This window comes from Carcharodon carcharias, chromosome 3 (genome assembly GCF_017639515.1).
Source record: "Carcharodon carcharias isolate sCarCar2 chromosome 3, sCarCar2.pri, whole genome shotgun sequence".
Lineage (NCBI taxonomy): Eukaryota > Metazoa > Chordata > Chondrichthyes > Lamniformes > Lamnidae > Carcharodon > Carcharodon carcharias.
The window spans coordinates 204,580,879-204,604,233 of record NC_054469.1 but is presented as its reverse complement, the minus strand read 5'-3'; the positions used below and the strand labels follow the sequence as shown (position 1 = coordinate 204,604,233).

Genomic DNA, 23,355 nt, shown 5'->3' with positions numbered 1-23,355 from the left:
ATAGCATTTCAAATCCCACTATATGAATTCAGTTTAAAATAAATATATATCAGTGAAAGTGACCATGAAACTGTCAGATTATTGCAAAAACCCAGCTCATTCACTAATATCCTTTTGGGAAGGAAACCTGCCTTATAGAAAGCCTGGCCTAAAGGTGACTCTAATCCTGTATGGTTGATTTGTAGATGCCCTATGAAATGACCTTGAAAGCCGTTCAGTTGTGCAAGGGCAACAAGAGATGGACAAAAATACTGGTCACATCCCAAAAACAAATTTTAAAAAAAGCTTTCAGTAAAAAAAAATCAGCATATATTTTTATATTATTTTAATACTTTTAGCATTGATGAGGAAATAAAAGCCTGCAGTGATCCTCGGACAATTACAATTTTTAATAATTTATGTTCATCGTTTCTGTTAAAAAAAATCTAAACAAATTGAGCTGTACTATCAGTGGGAATGTTGTAATGGCCTCCTGTTGTAACTCTGTTGGGAATCTAAAGACCTCCCTCTGTGACTGTGGGGAGAATGTTCTAACAGAATCTTGTCATAATTCTAATGGGAATATAGTGGGAGTGGGCAGGGTGGAGACGTGGTGGTGGGTGGTGGGGTGGGGGAGGGCGTGGGGGTGCACAATTAGCCAGTACCTGGATATTCCAGCTTTCAGCCTACTATCAGGGTAACCTGATGGTCTTGTAATGGCTGCAACCTCGATTCATTCCAACCAAGGACCATTGGCATGGGAGGGAGCCAGAGATGAGTGCTCAGTTTGAGTCTTCCTCTGTCCTTTATCTACCAAACATTGGGTGGATGAATGGTGAAAAACCAGACTGTTGAATGGTGGGAAGTGGGAAGCACCTGAAGTTCAGGCCTGGATCATTGCCTGAACCTCTGAATATTCAAAGAAGACAATTTGGATCATTGCAAATAGGGATGAGGGGGCGCTTCTTTATTGGGGTGGGGCAGATGATGATGGGGGTGCTGTGTGGTGGTGGGGGATGGAACTCCAGCTGCATTCTGGATCCCTGCAGCCTGTTCCATAGTTTACAGCTTCTATAAAGGGAAGGATTATTGCTGTACTATATAAATGAAGGCACCACCTGTCTGACCCCATTTAATTTGGCTGGTCCAATACCAGAAGTTCTGAGTGGGTGCCTTGCAGTGCTGACATTGGGATAATGAATGAGGTCATGATCGAGGTTGGCTCTCATGCTCCTTCTGGTAAAATGGTGCCTCAGCTCCGACTGATTAATATCCTACTGGGGGAGGTATCAGAGTGGTGCTCATGAAACCATACACGAGCAAGGGATCATCAGGGTCAACAGCTTCACGGGAGGACAGGCGAGAACATTGACGAGAAAGGGGAATATGGTGATGCATTTAATGGGCCCACTACCGAGCATGTTTTCGGTGGGGTTGCACACGTAAAGTATGAGGGGTAGGAAGCCCACTGCCTTCTCACCCACTCTGACCTAGTCCCCATAATACATTGGGTGGCCGGGCGCTGAAATTGGCAGCCCAATTGCCATTTAAAAAAAAAAAAATAATGGGCAAGTGAGCTTGTCACCAAGTCAAATGACATGTATTTCATGCTGCCCATGCCATCAAATGGTTGGCATGGACAGACGGGTGCAAGTGGGGAGCCCGCTTTTAAAAAGAATTTTTAGAAAGGCAAGAAGGAATCAGGGCAGGACATTCGGTAGGGCACCCTTTGCACATCAGGGGCACTCCCGCACAAGATGTTACCTCCCATTTTTTCCTCCCTACCTGGCCTCCAAAACCTGCCTCCACCCCTCTCACCCACCTCCCTATGGTTGCCCGATCCTTCCCTGCCCTAAAATCCGGGACTTACCTGGCCCCAGGATGCATCGAAGTTCTTCATGGTATTGCTTGCAGTCCCAGCAGCGCCCACTACACAGTTCTAGTGCTGTTGGGACTGCTAAACCTGCTGGCCAATCATATTGTCTGGCAGCTCTCGACGGCTGGATTTCCTCCCACTGAGGGATTGAAGCTCCAGTTTCAGCCTACGTAGTCCCCCAGCAGCATGTTATCACTACGGAGCGGGCTTTTTTTGTAGGTCCATCAGCTGCCCGCCAACTCTTGCAACAGTTGGGGTGGTGCAGGGTTGGGGTTGGGGGCAGGCAATTCAACCGCCCACTGTGAAATTCAGCCCATGAATTTCGAAAAAGCTGTCTTGAATTTTCTCCCACCCTTTCCCTTACATTGCAGCATCAAAATGAGGTAAGGGCCAATGAGTATTACCAGGCCTTCAGTCCCCACTCAAGAGACCTTTCCCCATGGCTGAACTGCAGTGAAGATTGTAATTCAACAGATCTTCTTCCCCAGCCTAGAGGCATCCGCCAGGAATCTCTGCTCCTGACCCTTTCACCCCCGTGGCAGTTTTGGTGCTCATTCTGATCCTTTGAATGTTACTGGTGAACACCAACACATCTGGGGGTTATGGGAAGTGAGAAATGAAATGTTGGTCAACTGCTCATTTCTGTTCAATCGACGGTTTTTGAAGGGTTTATTGTCCCCTTTGTGAATGGGTTGATCTTTCCCCTCTTGTGCAGTTTTTCTTCGGGGAGTTGTGGGGATTGGGGGGTTGATTCCAGGCCTTAACACCTGCGTGGGGCTCCACTGAGGGGGCTAATACACTTCATTGTGTCTTGTGGACAGGCCTCCCCATTGTAATCACGGCTACGGATGAATAAATTGCTTCCCACTGGCCCTGTCCCCTCTGAAGTCATTGCTTGTGTACATCTCAAGAAGGTCGTCATGGAAACAATCTGCGGAGACCAGGATCCACTGACTCTGGGTCCTTGCCGACTTTACGGCCCGTCCATCACACTACTGGTGGAATTGCATTGGGTGTGCCGCTAAGGCAGCAGAAATATGGCTCCAGAGCGTCCAAGGCAATTTGACAATGGAAGATTTTGCTTGATAGAGAGGTGGAACAGATACCCTAGATATTTTTCTTTACTTTGTTAACCTGGGGTCAATTGTAGGGCCCCTTCTGTCAGCTTAGCAGGAACTCAGCTAACACTATTCAAACCACTGAGTCTGGGTCTTTCCTGGCCCCTTGGGATTTTGATCATGCCAATGAGTTCACATACCAATTGAAAAATTAATGCAACTAATAGTGAAGACTTCCTCACCTGATCTTAGCTTGTTTACTAACTATTTATACTATTGTTATTATTTAAGGGGGTCCTAGGACCACAGGGAACATTAGGCTATGCAGGAGAAGATGGAAGTTTGGTAAGTTGACTAGCTGAAAATGTTTGTTGAGAAAGAGTAATGTCTTGTATGGAAACTTGCAAGAACTTAAGCTTTGATAGTATGTCTCTTTTCTCAGCAATACTCAAGAACTTAAGACTTGTTTGAGCAAAAAAGGGAGCATTGTTGGTTGAATAAACAAAATATTGGGATCTGGACAAAATGAGTGTACAGGCTTAGAAATTACACCAAACAACCCCATCCCTAAAAGACCTGAGGTTACCTACAATTTGGTACAAGCTGGCAAGTCCCATGCAGACAAGAGACACATTGGGCGGAATTTTAGTTCCAGCGATGTGGGCCCCCCTATTGGTTGTAGAACCTGTGGGAGTCCCGCATTGCTTCAGTGCAGGAGGCCTGATACAATTTCAGTGCACCCAGGCATTTAACTGGCCAGTGTTGGCCTCCCACTCCATTAAGACCCCTAGAGGGTGGAAATCCCAACGCCAAAACCTAAGGCCAATCAGGGGAGCAGTGGCTGGTGCCAGTAATGCTCTGAGGCCTGCCTGAGGATTGATACTGGATCTCTGAAGATGGGGCAGTGGGGTGGGATGGGTTCGCAGGGAGGGGTCATTGGGGAGGGGGGTGTCGGATGTGAGGACAAGACCATGGCTTTCAGTGGCCCCTCCACCTTCTTGGTGCCATGGTCCTCAATTGGCACTGGGTGCCTGTCAACATGAGTCTCCAGGCAAACCCAACAGGGTTTACTGGGTGGCTTTCAGGAGCCATGGGAGACCTATCCAATTCCTACTAATGCCGGTGCCGCCACTAAGGGCAGAATATTGCACACGCCTGACCCGAGCGAATGTAAAATGATGTGCGATGACATCAGGCGAGTGTCCTGACGTCATTGTGCACTTGCGTGATATTTCGGTCAGCGCGTGTGTGCGGGAGTTGGTAGCGTACCAGCTGACAAATAACAGGCCTGTTAAGGCCATTAAAATTCTAATTAAATGAAATTTTTCGCTGCCCGTCCAACCTTACGATGGTGGGCAGGTGAAAAGGCCAAACGGCCTTTGGATATTTTGCGAAACCTCATCCACAGGTGGGATTACGTTTCGATCAGTGATTTAAAAAAAAATTTCAAACTAATCCGTAGCATGGCCCTGCTCGTGTGACAGAGTCACATGAGGAGACATGTTATTAACATTTTTCAATCTTTATTTTTTGTGTTCAAAAAGCTTCAGCTCCCTGAGACAGCTCTGTGTGGGTGTGGGGAGAATTGGAGGGGAAGAGAATCTGACACTACTGGAGCAACAAAGGATGTTTTTCAGGTTCTTAAGTATAAAAGATTAAGGGGTGGACTGATTGAGATGTTTAACATGATTTAAGGATTCAAAAGGGCATTTCCTCTGGTTGGGTCAAATCCAGAAAAAGGAGGTATAACCTTAAAATTGGAGCCGGGCCTTTCGGGGCTACGTTAGCAAGCACTTCTTCCCAAAAACGATGGTGGCAATCTCGAATCCAACAAAAGCTGTTGAAATTGAAATCGAAATTTTCAAAATTTAAAATGGTAGATTTTTGTTAGGTAAGAATATTAAGGGTCATGGAATCAAGGGAGGCAGATGGAGTTAAGATGCAGATCAGCCATGATTTAATTGGGATGGCGGAACAGACCCCAGGGACAGAATTTTACAGCCCCGTTGCAGCGGGGGCGGGGCCCTGAAATGCAGGTGAGCCGTTCAAAAGCCCATCGACTTTGGCGGGACCGGGAAATCCAGCCAACAGGAGGGGCCAGAAAATTCTGCCCAAGGGGCTGAATGGCCGACACTGTTGCCACATTCCCGAGGTTCTGACACTTGCTTTTGGGGTAATTTTTATTTTCATCTTTTGGGGTGTTGCACAAGGGACGAGCCTAATTATTGCCCAGGTAGCGACGTTGCAAATGGCCTGCCCAGTTACAGTAGAGTACGCCAGACCTCACTGTCCATGAGACCTGTCTGAGGTTCTCGATCATGACACACAAAAGGGAATATTGCATTCCCAGCAATGATACTCACAATACATGCAAACTGAATTAAGTCCACATAAATTGAGCCCCTCTATTAAACTTCTCCTTGACCTCCTCTGATCAAAGGAAGACAATCGCAGCTTCTCTAGCCTCTCCACCTAACTGAAACTTTGATATCATTAGGGAAAAGTAGATGGAATCAGCAAAATAAAACAACAAAAACAACAATTTTGCCAAACCCTGGAAGTATATAATTATCCTTTTAGAGTTACTCTCACCATTGGGGTAGCACATAACAACCTTGGTTGTACATTGATGCAGCTTATACTCAACATTAATGAGGTAGAATTAACCATACACAAGAGATGTTATTTTAGCATGATCGTCACACCTCACTTATCAGCCAGATAGTAAGTTTGGTGAGGTGATGGGCATATGTAAACAGATTGGTTCAAGAAAATGATAATGATTTTAATAATTTCGTTGCATTCAGATTTTTCTTTGAGTTTTCCCTTACAGATAGGGACAAAAGAAAATGGTTGAGTAGAAGTACGAAGGAAAATTAATGGTATACTGTTAAACTCTGGAAGTGTCTGGAAGAAATTTGATGTTCATATCATTCTCGGAGGCCCTTTTAACTTATCACCAAATAAATTGTACTTTGTCTTTCTTAGGGTGACAGGGGACCTACAGGCGTTACTGGAGCTCGAGGATCTGAAGGATGCCAGGGCACGAGGGGCTTCGCGGTTTGTATTTAATTGAGTAAACTTCAACGGCAGATCATTTAACAATTTACAATTCTATTTTTAACTGAACAATTTTTGTCATTCAGGGAGAAAGAGGATATCGAGGACAGAAGGTAAATATATTTTCAAGCTTAACTAAAATATTAATATTTCATTCTGAAACGTATTGATTTTGTTGTTAAACGGTAAACTTTGTGTTATGCGACACTCTACCAATCAGAATTCTCTATTCATCAGAATTTCTGATGTTACCCCAATATGAATCGCCGCTTTACCAGCTGGAACCAATTAAAAAGTTATCTGGAACCCATGCATGTATACAGTGTTATTTTACACTTTAATTAATGTTTTAATGTACTATTGAAGATTTAGAAGAAAGAATACTATCCTTAACTTCCTGAGTAATTGCATATTAGTTCATGCTACAAGTGTTGTGCTATATTCCATTGGTAAACAGAACTCTCCATTGACCAGCATTTTTGATCAACCGGCACCCTCCATTCTCCATGCATGCCAGAAAATAAAGATTTTACAGTATGTTGAAAATTGTATTGTAGCTGTTAATTGTTCTGAAACTGGTTCACTAATGGATTAACATTTCCTTGGCAGGGTGGAACAGCTGAGGATGGTGCTCCTGGAACAAATGGAGAGCAGGTATCTTAAGCTCAATGTAGGGAAGTTGCTCTTGACAATTTATCATTGCTGGGTTAGATGGATTGTGTGTGTTTGGACAGTGAGTCTTTATCAATAGTGCGTAACCACAAGACCAAAACTGAGATGTGAGGTGACCATCTATCCTGTTTGTATGTTTATAAATTTTTCTTAGAAACCAGAAAGATTGATATAAGGATGTGAAAAGGTACCTTTTGCAATTGGACACATTTGAAGCTTTCCCACATGTTACTATTTTCATCTGGCTCACTGGAAAGTGAAAGTCTCGCATTTGAGTTTTATCTTTGTCAGTACTCTGCCCCCCTCCTCTGTTGAATGTGTCAAGGTACAGTTCCACAGACATCAGTCACCCAACTCACTCCTCACTCAAGTGACTGTTCCAAGTATAAGTCTATGCAGTAGTGTTGAAAGGTTACACTCCCACAAAAGAAGCACAATATTGCCCTAACCTAATGTTAGTAAATGCACACTGTACAGATGGAGAGCCACTGAGAGTGGTATCTGCAGCTCATTTTCCCATAGCTTGAGATGATGTCCAGTCCAGAGCCTCTTTGATTGTAGCTCTCACTGGGAACATATACTCTCACATACCTCTTGGGCAGTACAGTTAATTCTGTCTTGCTCATATCCATATCACTTATTCTTCTTTAAGGTGTCAGCTGTGGCTTAGTAAATGTTGCCTCAGAATCAGAAAGTTGTAGATTCAAGCCCCACATGAACACATAATCTAGACTGATATCCCCAATGTAGAACTGAGGATGTGCTGCACTGTCAGAGGCACTGGCCGGGATTTCCGGTGCCTGCTGGCGTCGAGCGTGTTCAGTGGCGTGAGTAAACAATATGGCAAGAAGGCCAAAAATTGGTTTCACGACGTCATGAAACTATTTTGCGATCATCTGCTCAGCCTGTGATGGCGGGCCTCATTTGCCACCATTGGACATTGGAAACCTCGTTATAATACATCAGCATATCTTTATAAGGCCAGCCCGTTGGACTCATCCCTCCCCCACTGGATCATCTGCCCACGTTGGCAGGATAACACGTCGGTGCAGAACACGACTTGACAACTGTGACATGCAAAAGTCAGGACTTATCGCCATGGCCTTGCTCACATCGCAGGCATCTGAGGAGCAGAAGGTGCTGGAGCCCAACAGCAAGGGGACCCTGGAGGAACATTCATGGCATGGTGGGTGGATCCTCATAGACACAGCTCTGCTGCGAAGCAGCTCATGGAAGTTGGAAAGTCATGGTTGATGCTCACAATGGATGATGGTCGAGGGGGTGCAAGCGGAAGGTCTGGGATTGACTGGCAGAGGAAGAAGTGTTGGGGGTGAGGTTGGGAGGGGGAAATGAAGGAGTTGGGGGTGAGGTTGGGAGGGGTTGGAGGGAGTAGGGAGGAGGAGGGGGTAACGGGGGAGAAGATGGCGATGTAAGCTTAAAGGGGCTGGAAGGTAGAAGGGAAGGAGTTTGGAGGGGGGAAGGAGTACAGAGAGGGAAGCGAGTCTGGGGGAGGAAGGATTGCAGGGAGGGGAGGAAGTCGGGCGGAGGAGGGAGTGTGGAGAGGGAGGGAGTCCAGGGGGAGGAAGGAGTGTGGAGAGGGGAAAGAATAAGGGTGGAGGAAGAAGTAAATGTGGAGGAAGGATTCAGGAAGGGGAAAGAAGTAAAGCTGGAGGAAGAATTGATGGTGTCTGAGGGAGTCAGGAAGGTAGAGGGACTAAACGCAGGAGGGTGGGAGGACTACGGAGGGGGAGGGATTCCTGGATGGAAGGGGCCCCGGGGGGGGAGGGGTCCGGAGGGGAAAAGGGGTTTCAGAGGGGAAGGGATGTCCTGGTGAACGTGTAAGGGATGGGTCTGATTGTTCCATGACTGCCTCCTGGAGAGCGAACTGAGGGTAGTTATGGTATGAGGGAATGGTGGGAATGACCTAGGGTAAAGTGAGGTGGTAGGTTGGGAGGGTGAGGGTTCGACGGTAGTGGTAGAAGGGTCAGTCAGGTTTGTTGGTGGGAACTGGAGACAGACACGGACCCCGGGGGTGGGAAGGAGGAGTTCGGGAAGGTGAATGTGGATGGGGGTGGGATTTTTGGGAAGGAAGGGAATGTGCATGTTCACCTGGACATCCACAAAAGAAAAGGGTTCTGGCTGGTAGGTCACGGAGGGGAGGTGAAAGGTGATGCCACTGTGATGGGGGAAAGGAAATGGGTGACTGGGAAAGGGGAAAAGACTGATGAGCACACGGAAATCCGATCCAGACCATGCAGTCCAAATTGAAAGTGGAATGACAGTCGTGGTGGGTGAGATCAGGTGCTGCATGAGATGCAGGTCAGCTCAGATAGACAACTAAAAGCGAACCCCAGCAGGCAGCATTGAAAATGCTCAGGACATTGAGGTGAGTATGATACGTGAAGGATCCGTGTTCGTGGGAGCGTGCTTGCATGAGGCTCCAAAAGGCCCTGCCACACACACACTTCTCCCTCTAGGATCACTCGTTGGCCAACTGCTCCCTCTGCAGTGACAGAGGACGAGGTTGAGAGGGTCACAGGCAAAGGGGACTTGCAGAGAGAGGACAGGCTCAGAGATTCCCGAGTGGATGACCCAGGCGTGTCCAGTTGCTGCTCCTCCTCCCTTTGGGTTCCCGGGTGTGCCAGCCTGACTCTTTGAGTGGAAGGAGCACTGGAAGGACATCGAGGTGCCTCATTTCCCTCTCACGTTGCCACTGCAAGAACTTACCCTGGGCTCCTGTGATGGAGTGCAGTTCTGTGCACATCTCCATGTTCTGGTGGATCAGGGTCTCCACAGCGTCCACCATCCACTCCATAGGCACCTCCATACATGGACACGTGGGCACCATTTCATCAGAGAGCAGGCAGATGCCCTCCTCCGACTCACGTGTCACTCTGTTGACGGCTTCCAACAGCTCCAAGTGGTGTTCCCACACCTTCTGCTGACTCTCCAGGAGGAGTTGGAAAGCCAAATCCAGAGGCTCATCATCCGACTCGGACCCAATCCCCAGCAGTCGTCTCAGTGCTGGGGAGCTTGGCCGATCCTGCCTACTGCTGCTGCAGATGTGTGTCCGTGCGGTTACCACCAGATGGTGAACCAGACCCTGCTCTAGATCTAGGTCCCACCTAGGCATGTGTCTCTCCACTGGTCCATTGTGTGGGTAAACGCTGTGACGCGTTTTCCAGGCTGCTTATTTCTAGCTCTTCAATGGAGGAGGTGTCTCCTTGGCTGGGGGTCAGGACCTGGATGGAGCTGAGGGACTGGCTGGCTGAGGATGTCAGTTCCTTGGCTGAGCTCCCTGAGAAGCAAAGTAGAGATAAATAGTGCAGAGTAGTGGAGTCAAAAGAGAAGAGAGAGCACTTACATTTGCATTGAGAGAGGAATGATGCAGTGCAGGATCCTTACGAGGGTATTCACCACCGACATCACTGTCACCGCAGACAGGGTCCACATCTTCACCAGTCAGCATGATGGCACACTCCTCAAAATGAGTGAGGGGCCTAATGTGGGCCTCTCCACCCCCGGTCTGGGACCTCTCCCTACTGATGTGAGCAGGCTTCTCCTGCATGAAAACAGATGGGGAGAGTGTGAGCAGGATGCATGGCACTGCGTGGAATGTTTGTGTGTTGAATAGATCCATGGACAGGATGAAGACGTGAGCTCCAGAGAATATGAGCCTGATGGAAATGTGAGGGTGTGTGTGAGAGTTAGTGGTGTTGTCCCTTGAGGTGTAAGATCCCTGTGGATGTGTGATGGGTTTATGAATGTGTGAGTTGAGAGTGATGAGAGGAGTGAATTACCTTGGTGGAATGGATGAGACCATTTATCCTGTAATGGCACTGGTTGGCTGTCCTCTTTTGTAGGGCGTTGGCGCTGACCACTGCTGCCACCACTAACAAGCCAGATTAGTGAGGTTGCTGCCCATCTTGCGGCCACTGCAGGGGGTAGAGCTCATCACAGCGAGCCTCCACTGCATCCAAAAGGTGCTCGAGGGACACGTCATTGAACCTGGGAGCTTCAGTCTTTTTGCCTTTCAGGGCCATGTCTTCTTTGCAGTCGTCATGGGCTGGAAGCACTGAGATGTGTGCATGTGGCTGGACTTTCAATATGATGCCTGGCGTGATGAAGCAGCAAGGTGATGGCGTAGCGGGTGAATGAGAGCCCGCCCACCATGGAAAGGGCGTGTTTCCTGGGATTGCATAATTAATGCGGCAGGTTTGGGATGATACGGCCTGAAAAGCCACCATTGCGCACTTACCGCACTTAATGCAAATCTGGGTCGCTTCTGCCCACTGTTAGACATAAGCCTGCTGGCAACCTTTTCAGATGAATGGAGAAAGGCTGTAAAGGGAGGTTCCTTTCTCTAAGACAAGAACAGTAGAAATAGGTGGATGTAAAAGATCATGTGGTAATATTTGAAGAACAAGGAAATGCTCCCTAGTGAATAGTTATCCCTCAAAGAACAGCACAAAAAAATAAACTATCTGGTTATGAAGGCATTATTTTTTGTGGGAACTTGCTGTGTGCAAATTGGCTGCCAAATGTCTTACAACAGTGACGACTTCAAAAGTAATTTATTGACTGTAAAGAGCTTCGGAGGCTCAAAAATTGTACTATATAAATGCAAGTAATTTTTTTTTCTTTTTTCACTTTGATTTTTCTTTCTTTTGCTTAGATATTAAGTAGATTTGACAAATGAATCCTAAATGTTGTTTTCTTACAGGGAAAGCGTGGAATTCCTGGAGTTGCTGGAGAAAAAGGAGATTTTGGAAATACTGTAAAAAAAATTTTCTTTTGAGTTAAACGCTTGTTGATTTTCAAGTATATGCACTGAACATAATAAAAATCATGCAGCCCATAATTAAACAACTTCAGACATAGAATTTAAGTATGAATTCATCTCCTAACATTATAAACAAACAGCTAATGTACAACCTATTCAAAACCCTTCTGACTTCCTAGCTCCCTATTCTCCCATTCCTGATATAAAATTAGTTTGCATTTAGAATACCGACAGTATTACCCTGAGCGCCTGTTGAAGCTGGGATGACCACAACATTTCAGATGCATGTTGATAACCACTCAAGGATAAAAAGTAGAAGGAAAGAGTCGCAAAACCAAATGAAAGCAAATAATCCTGATGTGTAACTGCCTGAGCACAGGAACGATGGGCTGAATAGTTCCCACCAGAAGCACAGAATCATATATCACACAAGGAGGCCATTCTTTCCATCATGTTTGTGCTTGCTCTTTGAAAGAATTCTTTCGTTACTCTTAGCCTTCATTGTTTTCCTATAGCACTGCATTTTTTTCCTTTTCAAGTATATATCCTGTTCCCCTTTGAAAATTGCAATTGAATCTGCTTCCACCTTTTCAGGCAGTGCATTCCAGATCATCATAACTACTTGTGTAAAATAAAATTCTCCTCCTTTCCCTTCTTGTCCCTTTGTCAATTATCTTAATTCTTTGTACTCTGGTTACCGACCTTCTTGCCAGTGGAAACAGTTTCCCCTTACCTACTCTATCAAATCTCTTTATTTTGAACACCTCTATTAAATCTCTTCTTAACCTTCTCTGCTTTAAGGAGGATAAGCCCATCTCTAGTTTGTCCACATAACTGAAATCCCCCATTCCTGGCACCATTCTGGTAAATCTCCTCTGTACGCTCTCTAAGTCCTCCAAGTGTAGTGTCTAGATTTGGACATTGTTATGATATAGCAGGTGATCTGTGCTAGGTGGACCAAAATCACAAGGGGAACTTGGCCACGCTATCACAACAGTTTTGCAATTTGTATTTATTACTAGAAGATTTGTGTAATGAATTCATAAGTAATGAGGTCACTAACACCTTTAAAGATTTTAAAAACAAAATTGAAACGTTTATTAACAAAAGAAAATATTTCAAGCACATACATAAGATTACAGTTACTTAATATTATAACAAGTCCCAAAATCCCTAATTAACCTGACTCCCAACTACACACCCCCTTTAAGGGGGCACTCCAAAATAGATTTTAAATTTAAATAGCAATCCAGCAGGTTTACTACATTACCCACTCAACAGTGGAATTCCAAAAGCTTTCCTCCACCTTTGGTTACTGGACACAGCAGACTTCTTCAAAAGTGGTTGCAGGCTCCTCCAAGGTGGTTTTACATGGTCCTCTTAGATCTTACATGCCCCCCCACCCCCCCAGCCCCGCCCCCCCCCCCTCCCCGCCAACATCATCTTCCTTCCTTCTTGAGATATGTTTCTCTCTCTTTAATCTGTAAATTCCATTGTTCCATATGTCTTTGGAAATTTACTTTTCCCATAATAGAGAAATCTTTCATGTTGCCAATATGGTTAGTACCTTTGGGAAAAATAAACACAGTGCTTGGGCTTGCTTATCTTTTTAGTTGTAAACATCCTATCATCCCTTTGCAGCCTAAACAACCCCATTCACTTATCTAAAAATGCAACTTTTCTTGATACCCTACATGCTAAGACCTCATCCGTGTTTACTCATTAGTATTTCAAATACCTTTTACCACAAACTTCCTTTGATAATTGCAAACTTGCAGTCTATCTGATTCCAATTCAATCAAATCACACAGACAGAACTACACACACTCACAATCATTTACTTTAGAATAAACCACACTAGTGTTATTAAAAATATTGTAGTGGTGACCGAGCAGTTATTTATTAAGATTTACCGTAAATTGTTTGCATTTGTGCTTTTATGTCCCCTTTGTAAAGCCATTGATCCCATTTGCCTATTTAACAGCTTTATTAACTTTATTGCTGCTTCAATGTTCTGTATATGTTGGAACTAGTACTCAAATTTCTATGAGTGCTGACCAGTCATATATATTTTCATTTTCTAATAATAATGAGAATGCAACCAACATACTTTAAGACCCAAATGAAAACAGGAAATGCTGGAAAAACTCAACAAGCCTGGCAGCATTTGTGGAGAGAGAAACAAAGTTAACATTTTGAGCCCGTAACAACTCTAAATGTTAACTCTGTTTCTCTCTCTGCAGATGTTGCCAGACCTGCTGAGTTTTCCCAGCATTTTCTGGTTTTATTTCAGATTTCCAGCATCCGCAGTATTTTGCATTTACTGAAAGACCCATTTAGATACCTTTTTCCAGTAATTTTCAAATCTCCCTCATTTGATAGCCCTGAATTGTTGCTTGTGACTAGTAACACCACAGCTTTTAATGAATCATCTCACTTTAACTTGTCACATTAACTCCTCAGGGAAGTAAAGGCCCACCTGGATACCGAGGTGAAAGTGGAGATTCCGGTATACCAGGTGACCCTGTAAGTGGAAAAGCATCATTTTATTTTACATAGGTTTTTAAAATAATTTCAAACTGACAGCATGCTAGTTTTATCTGCATGATCATGGTAAGGTAGCATTTTAAATCCATATTGTGCTCAGCACTCAATATTTACATGCATGATGAATTTTTATTTGAAATGTCTACTTAATGCTCAGTTTGACCTGTGCATTAACATTTTGATGTACAATTGACTTCTGCTCCTGTTCAGTTAGTGAGCTCAAACCTATCAGTCACATTTAAGAACCACTTCCTGTTTCAAATGAATCTATCTGTGTTGTCATGATAATTTGATCTTTCTCTTGACTGGTTAGTTTCTTTTGTAAACAAGGTTGGGCATTTTCTACTGTAATGTCACATTCCATCAGTGCCTCACTGTTGCCTGAAGCCCACAGGGTCAGCTATTCATCCTTATGTGCTGAAAGCAGAAGGCAGCTGTATATTGAGTCAATTAAAGTTGTGGGGGGAAAAGGGCCAGTGCCAGTAATGAACAGGAATATCAATGCTGGGTCAGCTTCATTTGATTCATTTGAGTTCGACACCAGTACCCAATCCAATGAGACAACATGGGAGCTGTAGAGCAAAATTCAGCTCTAGGACAAAACACTGGAGGCAGCATCTACTTAATGATACTTAAAAATACCTAAAGCAATGCACTCTAGGGGAAAGGTACAAGGCAGATATTCCTGTTCCTGTACCTGGGGCTATTGGATTTTCTGGACATAATATATTGGGTGATGGGTGGTGAGAGTGCAAGCACCTAACAGACCCCAACCAATTTTCTGTCCATCATTTAAAATCAAGTTCCCTTACCATTATATCTTTCTCTTTGTTTGATTCTCATGCATTCACTCTACTGACGTAATTTAATAGTCCCAGGCCCAAGGCGAAAAAACAGTGAAACTGGGAAATAAGAAAATTGGTCTGAACTGGTCTTATATACCTTAAAATGGAACAGCAGTCAAAACTGGGAAATAAGAGTACTGGTCCAAACTGTTTTTCCTATTGGAGGTGCAGGAACTGGAAAATATACTCTTCTGTTTTGATTATAGTGAACTATGACATAAGCCAGGAATTTACATTCGGCATGTGGGGGCGGACCCAACATGCTGGAACATAAAATGACACACGCTGATATCGGGTGTGCGTCCCAACATAATCGCGCTGTCTTGCGATATTTCGTTTGGCGGGCATGTGCTGTAGTCGGCTGCACGTCCACCGATAATTGAAAGGCCTACTTAGACCATTAACATACTAATTAACTCCAAATTTACGCTGCCTGTCCAACCTAATGGTTGGCGGGCAAGCGAGAAGGCCAAGCGGCCTTTACGTTTTTTAGAAAACCTCATCCACATGCGGATGAGGTTTCCTACAGCTAGTACAAATTAAATAAAAACTTTCTTTGAAAAATAAAAACATGTCCCATCTCATGTCTGCACAGGTAGAGCTCAGTGCCACTGCTCGCAATCCACGCTGGGCAGGCCTTAATTGGCCTGCCCACGTGAAATTGCGGTGCCAAGCTGATCGTGGGCAGTGGTCAGCTCCACACCGCCCCGCCCGCTCTGAAGCGGGAAACATTCAGGCCATGGAGTAGCAATTCTTGGTAAAATGTATTCTGTGCAGCCAGGCCTGAAAACAAAAGAAAAGATACTGGAAGAAAAACCCATGGTCAAAAAGGATAAAATGCAAGATGCAGTTCAAAGGTTGTGTGTTTGAGACATACAATTACAGATTGTTGTCCAAGGAATGGAAGTAGGTCATTCAGCCCCTTAAACCTGTCTCACTATTCAGTTAGATCATGACTAATTTGTATTATCAACTACATTATCTTTATAATCTTTAGTACCCTTATCCAAAAAAAATTATTGATCTCAGTCATGAAAGTGCCATTATCCCAACATCCACAGCCTTTTGTGGGAGAGAATTCCAGACTTGCACTACCCTTCATGTTTTAAAAGTACTTCCTGATTTCCCTTCTGAATTTTCTAGCTCCAATTTTAAGATTATGTCCTCTCATTCTTCATTCCCTCACCAGAGGAAGTAGTTCCTCTGCATCTACCCTATCAAAGCTTTTTCTCGTTTTACACACCTTGAGCAGATCATATCTCGATCTTCTGTCTTCTTGAATCAAGTCCTAAAAATGTTAAAATTATCCAAAATTGGAAGTACTTACAAACTTCTGACAATAGTGTGTCTGTTGGACTGTCTTCTGGAATTTTCTGCAGTGTTATTTCAGAACCTCTGAAATCTATGAGAAAAGGGCACACTCCTCAAATGAAACACCACTTGATGAAGCTTTCAAACAAACAAAGCAATTGATCACAAGATTTTCAGGACCTGTTTTTACAGCATTTGAGGCATGAGAAAAGGGGTCATGTTTACAAAATGCTGTGTGACAAGTCATGCCAACTGCTGTGTTCTGACAGGACATTAACTGAGTCTCACAAGCACAGGAAGGAACACTTAACAATTTCCCTCAGATAGAAGAGATCTTAGATGCGCAAGTGTAGAAAAATTCCAGATACGGATCAAAGTGGGTGATAACCACAACCTATGGAGCATCAGGAAAACCATTACCTGTGGTACATAGCTACAGGAGTACGACTTGAATATCTGGCTGACTGGGGAGGGCAAGTCAGAGAGCAACTGTCGAGAGAACACAAATTGAAGTTTTGGATATTGAACCTTTCCTCCAAACTGGAAGATGTTACAGAAAAGCAGCATTTATAAAATAACAGGAAGAAGGTGAAATGGAGAACACAAATGATGATCACAAAGAAATAGAACGACTAATGTTTAGATGGAGAACTGGAGATGGATTATTGACAGAAGTAAAATTCTCTCCTCCTACTTCCTCATTCCCTTGTTCTGTTCCTCTCTAATGTCTCCCCTTCCAAGCAAGGGCTCCGTAGACAAAACCTTGACTTGTACCTTTCCAGAGGTACTGCCTGACCTGCTGACCATTCCCAGAGAGGTTCCAGTCGCAAACACATTCTTAATAAACCAATCAAATGACACAACAAAGAGGGAAGCATCATGTAACGAGCATGTGCCACTGAAAATCTACTTGTCTCGCACAGTAAGATGAAGACACTACCCTGTTATTCTGCTGACCAGGAGCCAATTAGTGCCTAATAACATGTGGAGGAACCCCATGGTAACAACAGATGAGGAATGGTTGGCAGAGAGTGCCTGCTGCCTGCCGCTTCTCACCAATATGAGATGCTTACATTCACTGGCACAATGCAAGAGCCCTGCTGCAGTAGTTGCAGGAGGGCGGGAAATCAGTTGGCTCCTCTGCTGAAGTGGTTTACAGTCAGAACCTTGGGGGAGCTCGGGACGGGTGTGTAGGGTGGGAGAGTGCGCAAGGCAATCTCAAGGGTGATGTGGTAGGTAAGTATGGTGTGGGCAGTGGGGTAGGGGTGAACAGAGAGGTTGATAACAGCCCTGAGCTTTTGTTGTTGGAGTATAAAGAGGCTGTTTTCTGAAAGGCCTCGGGCAGTTCCATTAAGCACTGCTGATCAGTTCGTTCACTACCTATAGTACAAAAGGATGGAACCTGCAATCAGGATCCTGTGCATGTTTCAGGGATCCAATTTGCAATTTTCATTTAGCCTCCTAAAAATGGGCAGGTAATCCAGTCACCCATTTCAGGACTCAACTCAAGATAGAAGACGTGGCAAATAAACAGGGCAGAGAGTAGCTATTTTGGCTGCTATTGTCCCATTTACATCAGACAGAGGGAGTTAAAATTGGCTCTTGTGTGTTTTGTTCTTATCAGTGTTGGGTTGATGTTTTCTTTAAAGATGTAAATGTGTGTTGACAAAAGCTGTCTTCTTCTGACATCTGAAAAATTGGCCACCAAATTCCACTAAAGATTTTGTGAAACAAACTTGGAAATATCTTTAGTAGGTTTTGCATTAATTTTTCCTGCTTTTTATTGCAGGGTGTCCCTGGTATAGATAATTATGTTAGAGGATATCAAGGTGAAAAAGGATACCCAGGTGCACAGGTAAACTCCTTACAAACCACACCCTGATGTGTAAAATATGTTGTCTGTGCTTTTGATATTTCCAGTCTCTTCACTCCTTATAGTTTCTTTTAGTCACATGCTATCTTTCAGGGTTGATGCTAAACCAAAGCTCTGTCTACCCTCTCAGGTGGCTTGAAGATACTCTGGTGATATTTTGAAGAATAGCGTGGGAGATTTCCCTAGTGGCCTGGCTCATACTTACCACTGAATCAACATCACTAAAACAGATGATCCAGTCATTAGCTCATTGCTGTTTGTGGGAGCTTTCTGTGTGCAAAATTGACTGATGCATTTCCTACATTATGACTGTGACTGTACTTAAAGAAAAAGTATTCAATAGCTGTTAAGTACTTTTGGGACACTCTTATATCGTGAAAGATATTATATACTAGCAAGTTCTTTCTTTTCTTGTTGTGGTGGTAATCTTGCCAAGTCCTGTTGCCAGTACACAGTCATTGTTAATGAGGCTATGTGTTGGAGAATTGGGGCTTTGGTGTTTTAGGTCTGTCTTTGAGCAGCACCTGTGTCTAGTGAAGTCCTCACAGAATTCTGTATTGTTTGAACCTTTCCTGTGGGAAATGCAGAGATTACATGTTTGGTAGAAATCTGGACCACCTTCTATCCCTTCATAAAAACAAAAAAACTGCGGATGCTGGAAATCCAAAACAAAAACAGAATTACCTGGAAAAACTCAGCAGGTCTGGCAGCATCGGCGGAGAAGAAAAGAGTTGACGTTTCGAGTCCTCATGACCCTTCGACAGAACTTGAGTTCGAGTCCAGGAAAGAGCTGAAATATAAGCTGGTTTAAGGTGTGTGTGTGGGGGGCGGAGAGATAGAGAGACAGAGAGGTGGAGGGGGTTGGTGTGGTTGTAGCGACAAACAAGCAGTGATAGAAGCAGATCATCAAAAGATCATCTTTGATGATCTGCTTCTATCACTGCTTGTTTGTCGCTACAACCACACCAACCCCCTCCACCTCTCTGTCTCTCTATCTCTCCGCCCCCCACACACACACCTTAAACCAGCTTATATTTCAGCTCTTTCCTGGACTCGAACTCAAGTTCTGTCGAAGGGTCATGAGGACTCGAAACGTCAACTCTTTTCTTCTCCGCCGATGCTGCCAGACCTGCTGAGTTTTTCCAGGTAATTCTGTTTTTGTTTTCTATCCCTTCATGTTGTCTCAGATCCTTTGGGAAGATAGGAACAGGAGTAGGCCATTCAGCCATGTAAGCTTGTTCTGTCATTCAATTAGAGTAGATCATGGCAGATTTGTGTCTGAGCTCCATTTGCACACCTTTGCACTATACTCTTTAATATGTGTACCCAACAAAAAAATTATCAATTTCAGTTTTGAAATTTTCAATTGACTTAGACTAAAAAGTTTCTTGTGGGCTAGAGTTCCAGATTTCCGCTACCCTTTGTGTGAAGAAGTACTTCCTACACCATCCCTGAAGGACTGGGCTCTGATTTTAAGGTTTTGCCTTCATGCTGTGGACTGTCCCACTAGTGGAATAGATTTCTCCTTATCTACCCTATCAAACCCTTTAATTACCTTAAACACTTAATTAGATAATTCCATAATCTTGTACGATAAAGGGAATACAAGCCTTGTCGTCTTTATTCTCTGTCCAAAGGCACGCCCTAGGTGATTATTTGCTGCACCACGGCAAAGTGCTGTGATTTTTCTTTTACTACGGGTAGGGCGAGGAGGCAGGCCCCGAGTGTACCCCAGCCAGAATGGGGTTCATACCCTGTGCTCTTGGCATTAACCTGATTCACATGCTAGCCTTCCAGCCAACTGAGCTAACTGCATCAATCCATCCCTACCCCCCCCAGCCTTATCTATAGGTTGACATTCAGCTCCAAGCACTTATCATGGACAAAACTGATATATTTGTTAGGCTATTCTAGCCAGAGGAAGGGTGCACTGTGATAAACAGCAGCGATACCAGGAGGAGAAAATAACAAAATGCTTCCTAAAATAAGCCAAATAAAGTCATGTACTGCATCAACAGAGTAAATGCCTTCACATAAAGTTTTGGCCCTTTTTGAAATAAGCTGCAATTATTGCGAGCTTTCTCTTTGTCGTTCCATTCCACATATTGGAACTGCAGGGTCTGCAAAAGCAAAAAAACTGGAATACCATTGTAACCTTTTTGTTCTTTTTCATCTGCAGGGTGAACCTGGAAGTGGTGGTACACCAGGCATGCGTGGCAATGTAGGAAAAAATGTGAGAGTAACTCCTGTATTCAACCAGCTGCACTGACTGCACACCAACCCCCTTATTTTCTCCCTTACGAATCCATATTTATAGTTGCGCCTGCATGGTCTCTCAAATGCTGCTTTTGGTTTGAGTTAAACACTGGAATCGTTTTTCTTCTTGCTTCTCTGACGAGTTTCTCTGTGTTGAGTTCAGTACCAGTTTCAGTTGCCAGTTCTTTATCACTTTAAGAGATCCATAAATAGATTCAATGATATGACTCATTGGAGTGTTTGTGAGCTTGGATAGCTGGAGATGGACTAATCATTACTGTAGAATACAATTACAGCATAACAAACTTCTCTCCAGGAACTCTGCAACAAAAGTAAGAAACCCAGACATTTCCTTATTTTTATGTATTTATTTTAAGTCCTAATAATGGCTTTATTTAATTTGAAATATTGTTTGAGATAACCCCGAAATATTGTTGAGTTAATGAGAACCAAAGCTGCAGTCAACCTGGAAAACTTCCGAAAATAAAAACAGCTTGAATTGGGTCTCAAGTTGATGTGCATATATTTTGGCCCATTTTCTCACAGGGACTACTTGAATAATGATCTTAATTGGCCAGTGCAGAGCTGGCAGTAAAATACTATCGGCATACACCAATCCTCAGGCTACTGATGAACCATGCCACTGGTGATTAGTTAGCCTTCATTCAAACCCATGTAGGCCCTTCATGGAGACTGGCCTTGATGGAATGATGCCTTCTCAGCTTTGGTGACAATATAAACACTGCAAATGCTTTTAGTTAAAATGTGATGAAAAGATCCTTAGTGGTGCTATATTATGCAACAGACTTACACCTACATAATGTTCTTTATAATTGCAAGATGGTCCTAAATGGCATTTAAAAAAACAATTGGATCTAATGAGGGTTGACTAATAGTGATGGAAAATAAGGAGAAAAGATACGGTTGGCTTCAAATTGAATGGGTTGTGAGGATAGGTTATGTTTCTGATTTTAGATAAACTGTTGTATTGGAGCATTTTTATTCTTCAGCCATTTCCAATGTGTGATTAGTCAAACCATTAGAAATTGAGCACTAGCTAAAAACAAATCTGCTTTTACTTTCTTCAAGGGGCGAGCTGGCCGGAGAGGACTTGTTGGTGAAATGGTGAGCTGATTGCTTATTTTAGCTTAAGACTTTTTGATAACATGAAGGAAAAGATTTGTTGTCTGAAGGTTGGGCTAGATCTAAGATGGTAGTCGACTTTCGTTCTTGGGTAAGGTGCACAGAGAAGAACCCCGACTCCGCGAACTTAACCTTTAAAAATAGCTGCCTACAAGTTGGATTTTTGGATTAGAAGTCGGGCAGGCGACCCAGGAAGGACTGAGGAGCATGCTGAGTGTAGAGGTGGGCTGGGAGCTCGGGGGTGGGGTGAGGGGGAGGGGGGTGGGGGGTTGTAGGGGGGTTGGCCTGTCACGGGGCTCCGGCACTGTGTCCAAAGTTTAAAAAATATTAAAAAACGAAACATCTCTCCAGCCCTCATCCGTCACCCACATATCCCCTCGCACACACTACCTGTGCTACCTCATGTCCCCCACCCACCCCCCGAAAAACCCCTCTCACCCTCCATGCCAGGGTGTACAAGATTATGAGGGGCATGGACAGGGTGGATAGGGAGCAGCTGTTCTCCTTAGTTGAAGGGTCAGTCACAAGGGAGCATAAGTTCAATTTGAGGGGCAGGAGGTTTAGGAGGGGTATAAGGAAAATTTTTTTTACCCAGAGGGTGGTGATGGTCTGGAATGCACTGCCTGGGAGGGTGGTGGAGGCGGGTTGCCTCACATCCTTTAAAAAGTACCTGGACGAGCACTTGGCACGTCCTAACATTCAAGGCTATGGGCCAAGTGCTGGTAAAAGGGATTAGGGAGGTAGGTCAGGTGCAGACTCGATGGGCCCTTCGGCACTGTGATTCCGTGAATGATATTTTAACAGTGCTGCTATATATTGGTAACTTTATTAATTTCTCATGCAAAGTTGGTATTGATTAGTTAAGGATAATATGGCAGAATCGACTTGTTACAAGTAGGTTAGTGCAATAATTGGTCTTAACTTCAATTCTTAACATAGCTTAATGCTGTATAAGTTGCCTTGACAATTTTCCCCCTGTAGAGTTTGGCACTTAACTTCCAGGTGATGAAGGCCATAGGATCTACCCTCCAGTGACTGTCGCTAGTACAATTTCAACTCAAAATTTACTCTAAATCAATCAGTACAGTTGATAAAAAGCATATTTGTGCAACTATGTAAGGAAGGTGTTTGATCGCATTCGAAACAGTATTTTATTGCCTCATTAATATTCAAATCTCCCTCCTACAGGGTGTCAGTGGACCGCCTGGTTACCCAGGATCTATTGGGCCTTCTGGACTCCATGGCCAAGAGGTGAACTCCAATATTCTTGATTGGGGTGCTAATATATCTTCTGGTAACTCTGTGTTTGGTTTGATTTAATTTGAACTGAGTAAATCATTTACAATTATAAATCTGTGCAAGGAGTTCTTTCAGCTAATGAAGATTAGTAAGAGTCAGTCATGAACCAGTTCTTCCACAGTGAAGTCCCATTTTATTTTGTTTGTTGGCATGGTCCTTGCTTAAGTATGGGATACAGTCTAGAAGTGGCATGGCTACAAAAATTTCACTTTATGATGTTTAAAGAATTTTATTAGGTCATCTATCAAACTTAAGGAACCATAAATCCATTTTGGCCCCCAGTGCAATTGAGTAAACATAATAAAACAATACAATGAAACAGAACACCAATGAAGTAGGGTTGTTAACTGGGATTTTCTGTGCCTGTCAGCATCGGGTGTGTTCGGTGGCATGAGTGGACAATATGGCGCGATTGGTTTCATGACGCCATGAAACGTTTGCGATCATCCGCTCAGCCCGCTGATAGTGGGTCGCCTTCTCTGCCATCAGATGTCAGGAACCTCATTGTAATACATCAGCATATCATTATTAGGCCTGCCTGCCGGAATTGTCTGCCCCCTGCTGGATTGTCCGCTCATGTCGGCGGGAAAGCATGCCAGTGTAGAACATGTCTTGGCAACTGTGACATGCAGAAGTGCGGACTTACCATCCAG

At 44.0% G+C, this 23,355-nt stretch overlaps 1 protein-coding gene across 1 annotated transcript in view; it reads left to right on the top strand.

Annotated features, from left to right (window-relative positions):
• The window catches only part of LOC121276075 (collagen alpha-6(VI) chain-like), a 120,993-nt gene that overhangs the window by 40,975 nt on the left and 56,663 nt on the right, over window positions 1-23,355 (top strand). Inside the window, exons 17-26 of the mRNA XM_041184015.1 lie at window positions 3,205-3,258; window positions 4,794-4,804; window positions 5,902-5,973; window positions 6,060-6,086; window positions 6,583-6,627; window positions 11,369-11,422; window positions 13,892-13,946; window positions 17,921-17,986; window positions 20,184-20,237; window positions 22,592-22,697. Coding sequence (XP_041039949.1) covers window positions 3,205-3,258; window positions 4,794-4,804; window positions 5,902-5,973; window positions 6,060-6,086; window positions 6,583-6,627; window positions 11,369-11,422; window positions 13,892-13,946; window positions 17,921-17,986; window positions 20,184-20,237; window positions 22,592-22,697 — 544 coding nt within the window. The remainder of the gene's footprint in view (window positions 1-3,204; window positions 3,259-4,793; window positions 4,805-5,901; window positions 5,974-6,059; window positions 6,087-6,582; window positions 6,628-11,368; window positions 11,423-13,891; window positions 13,947-17,920; window positions 17,987-20,183; window positions 20,238-22,591; window positions 22,698-23,355) is intronic.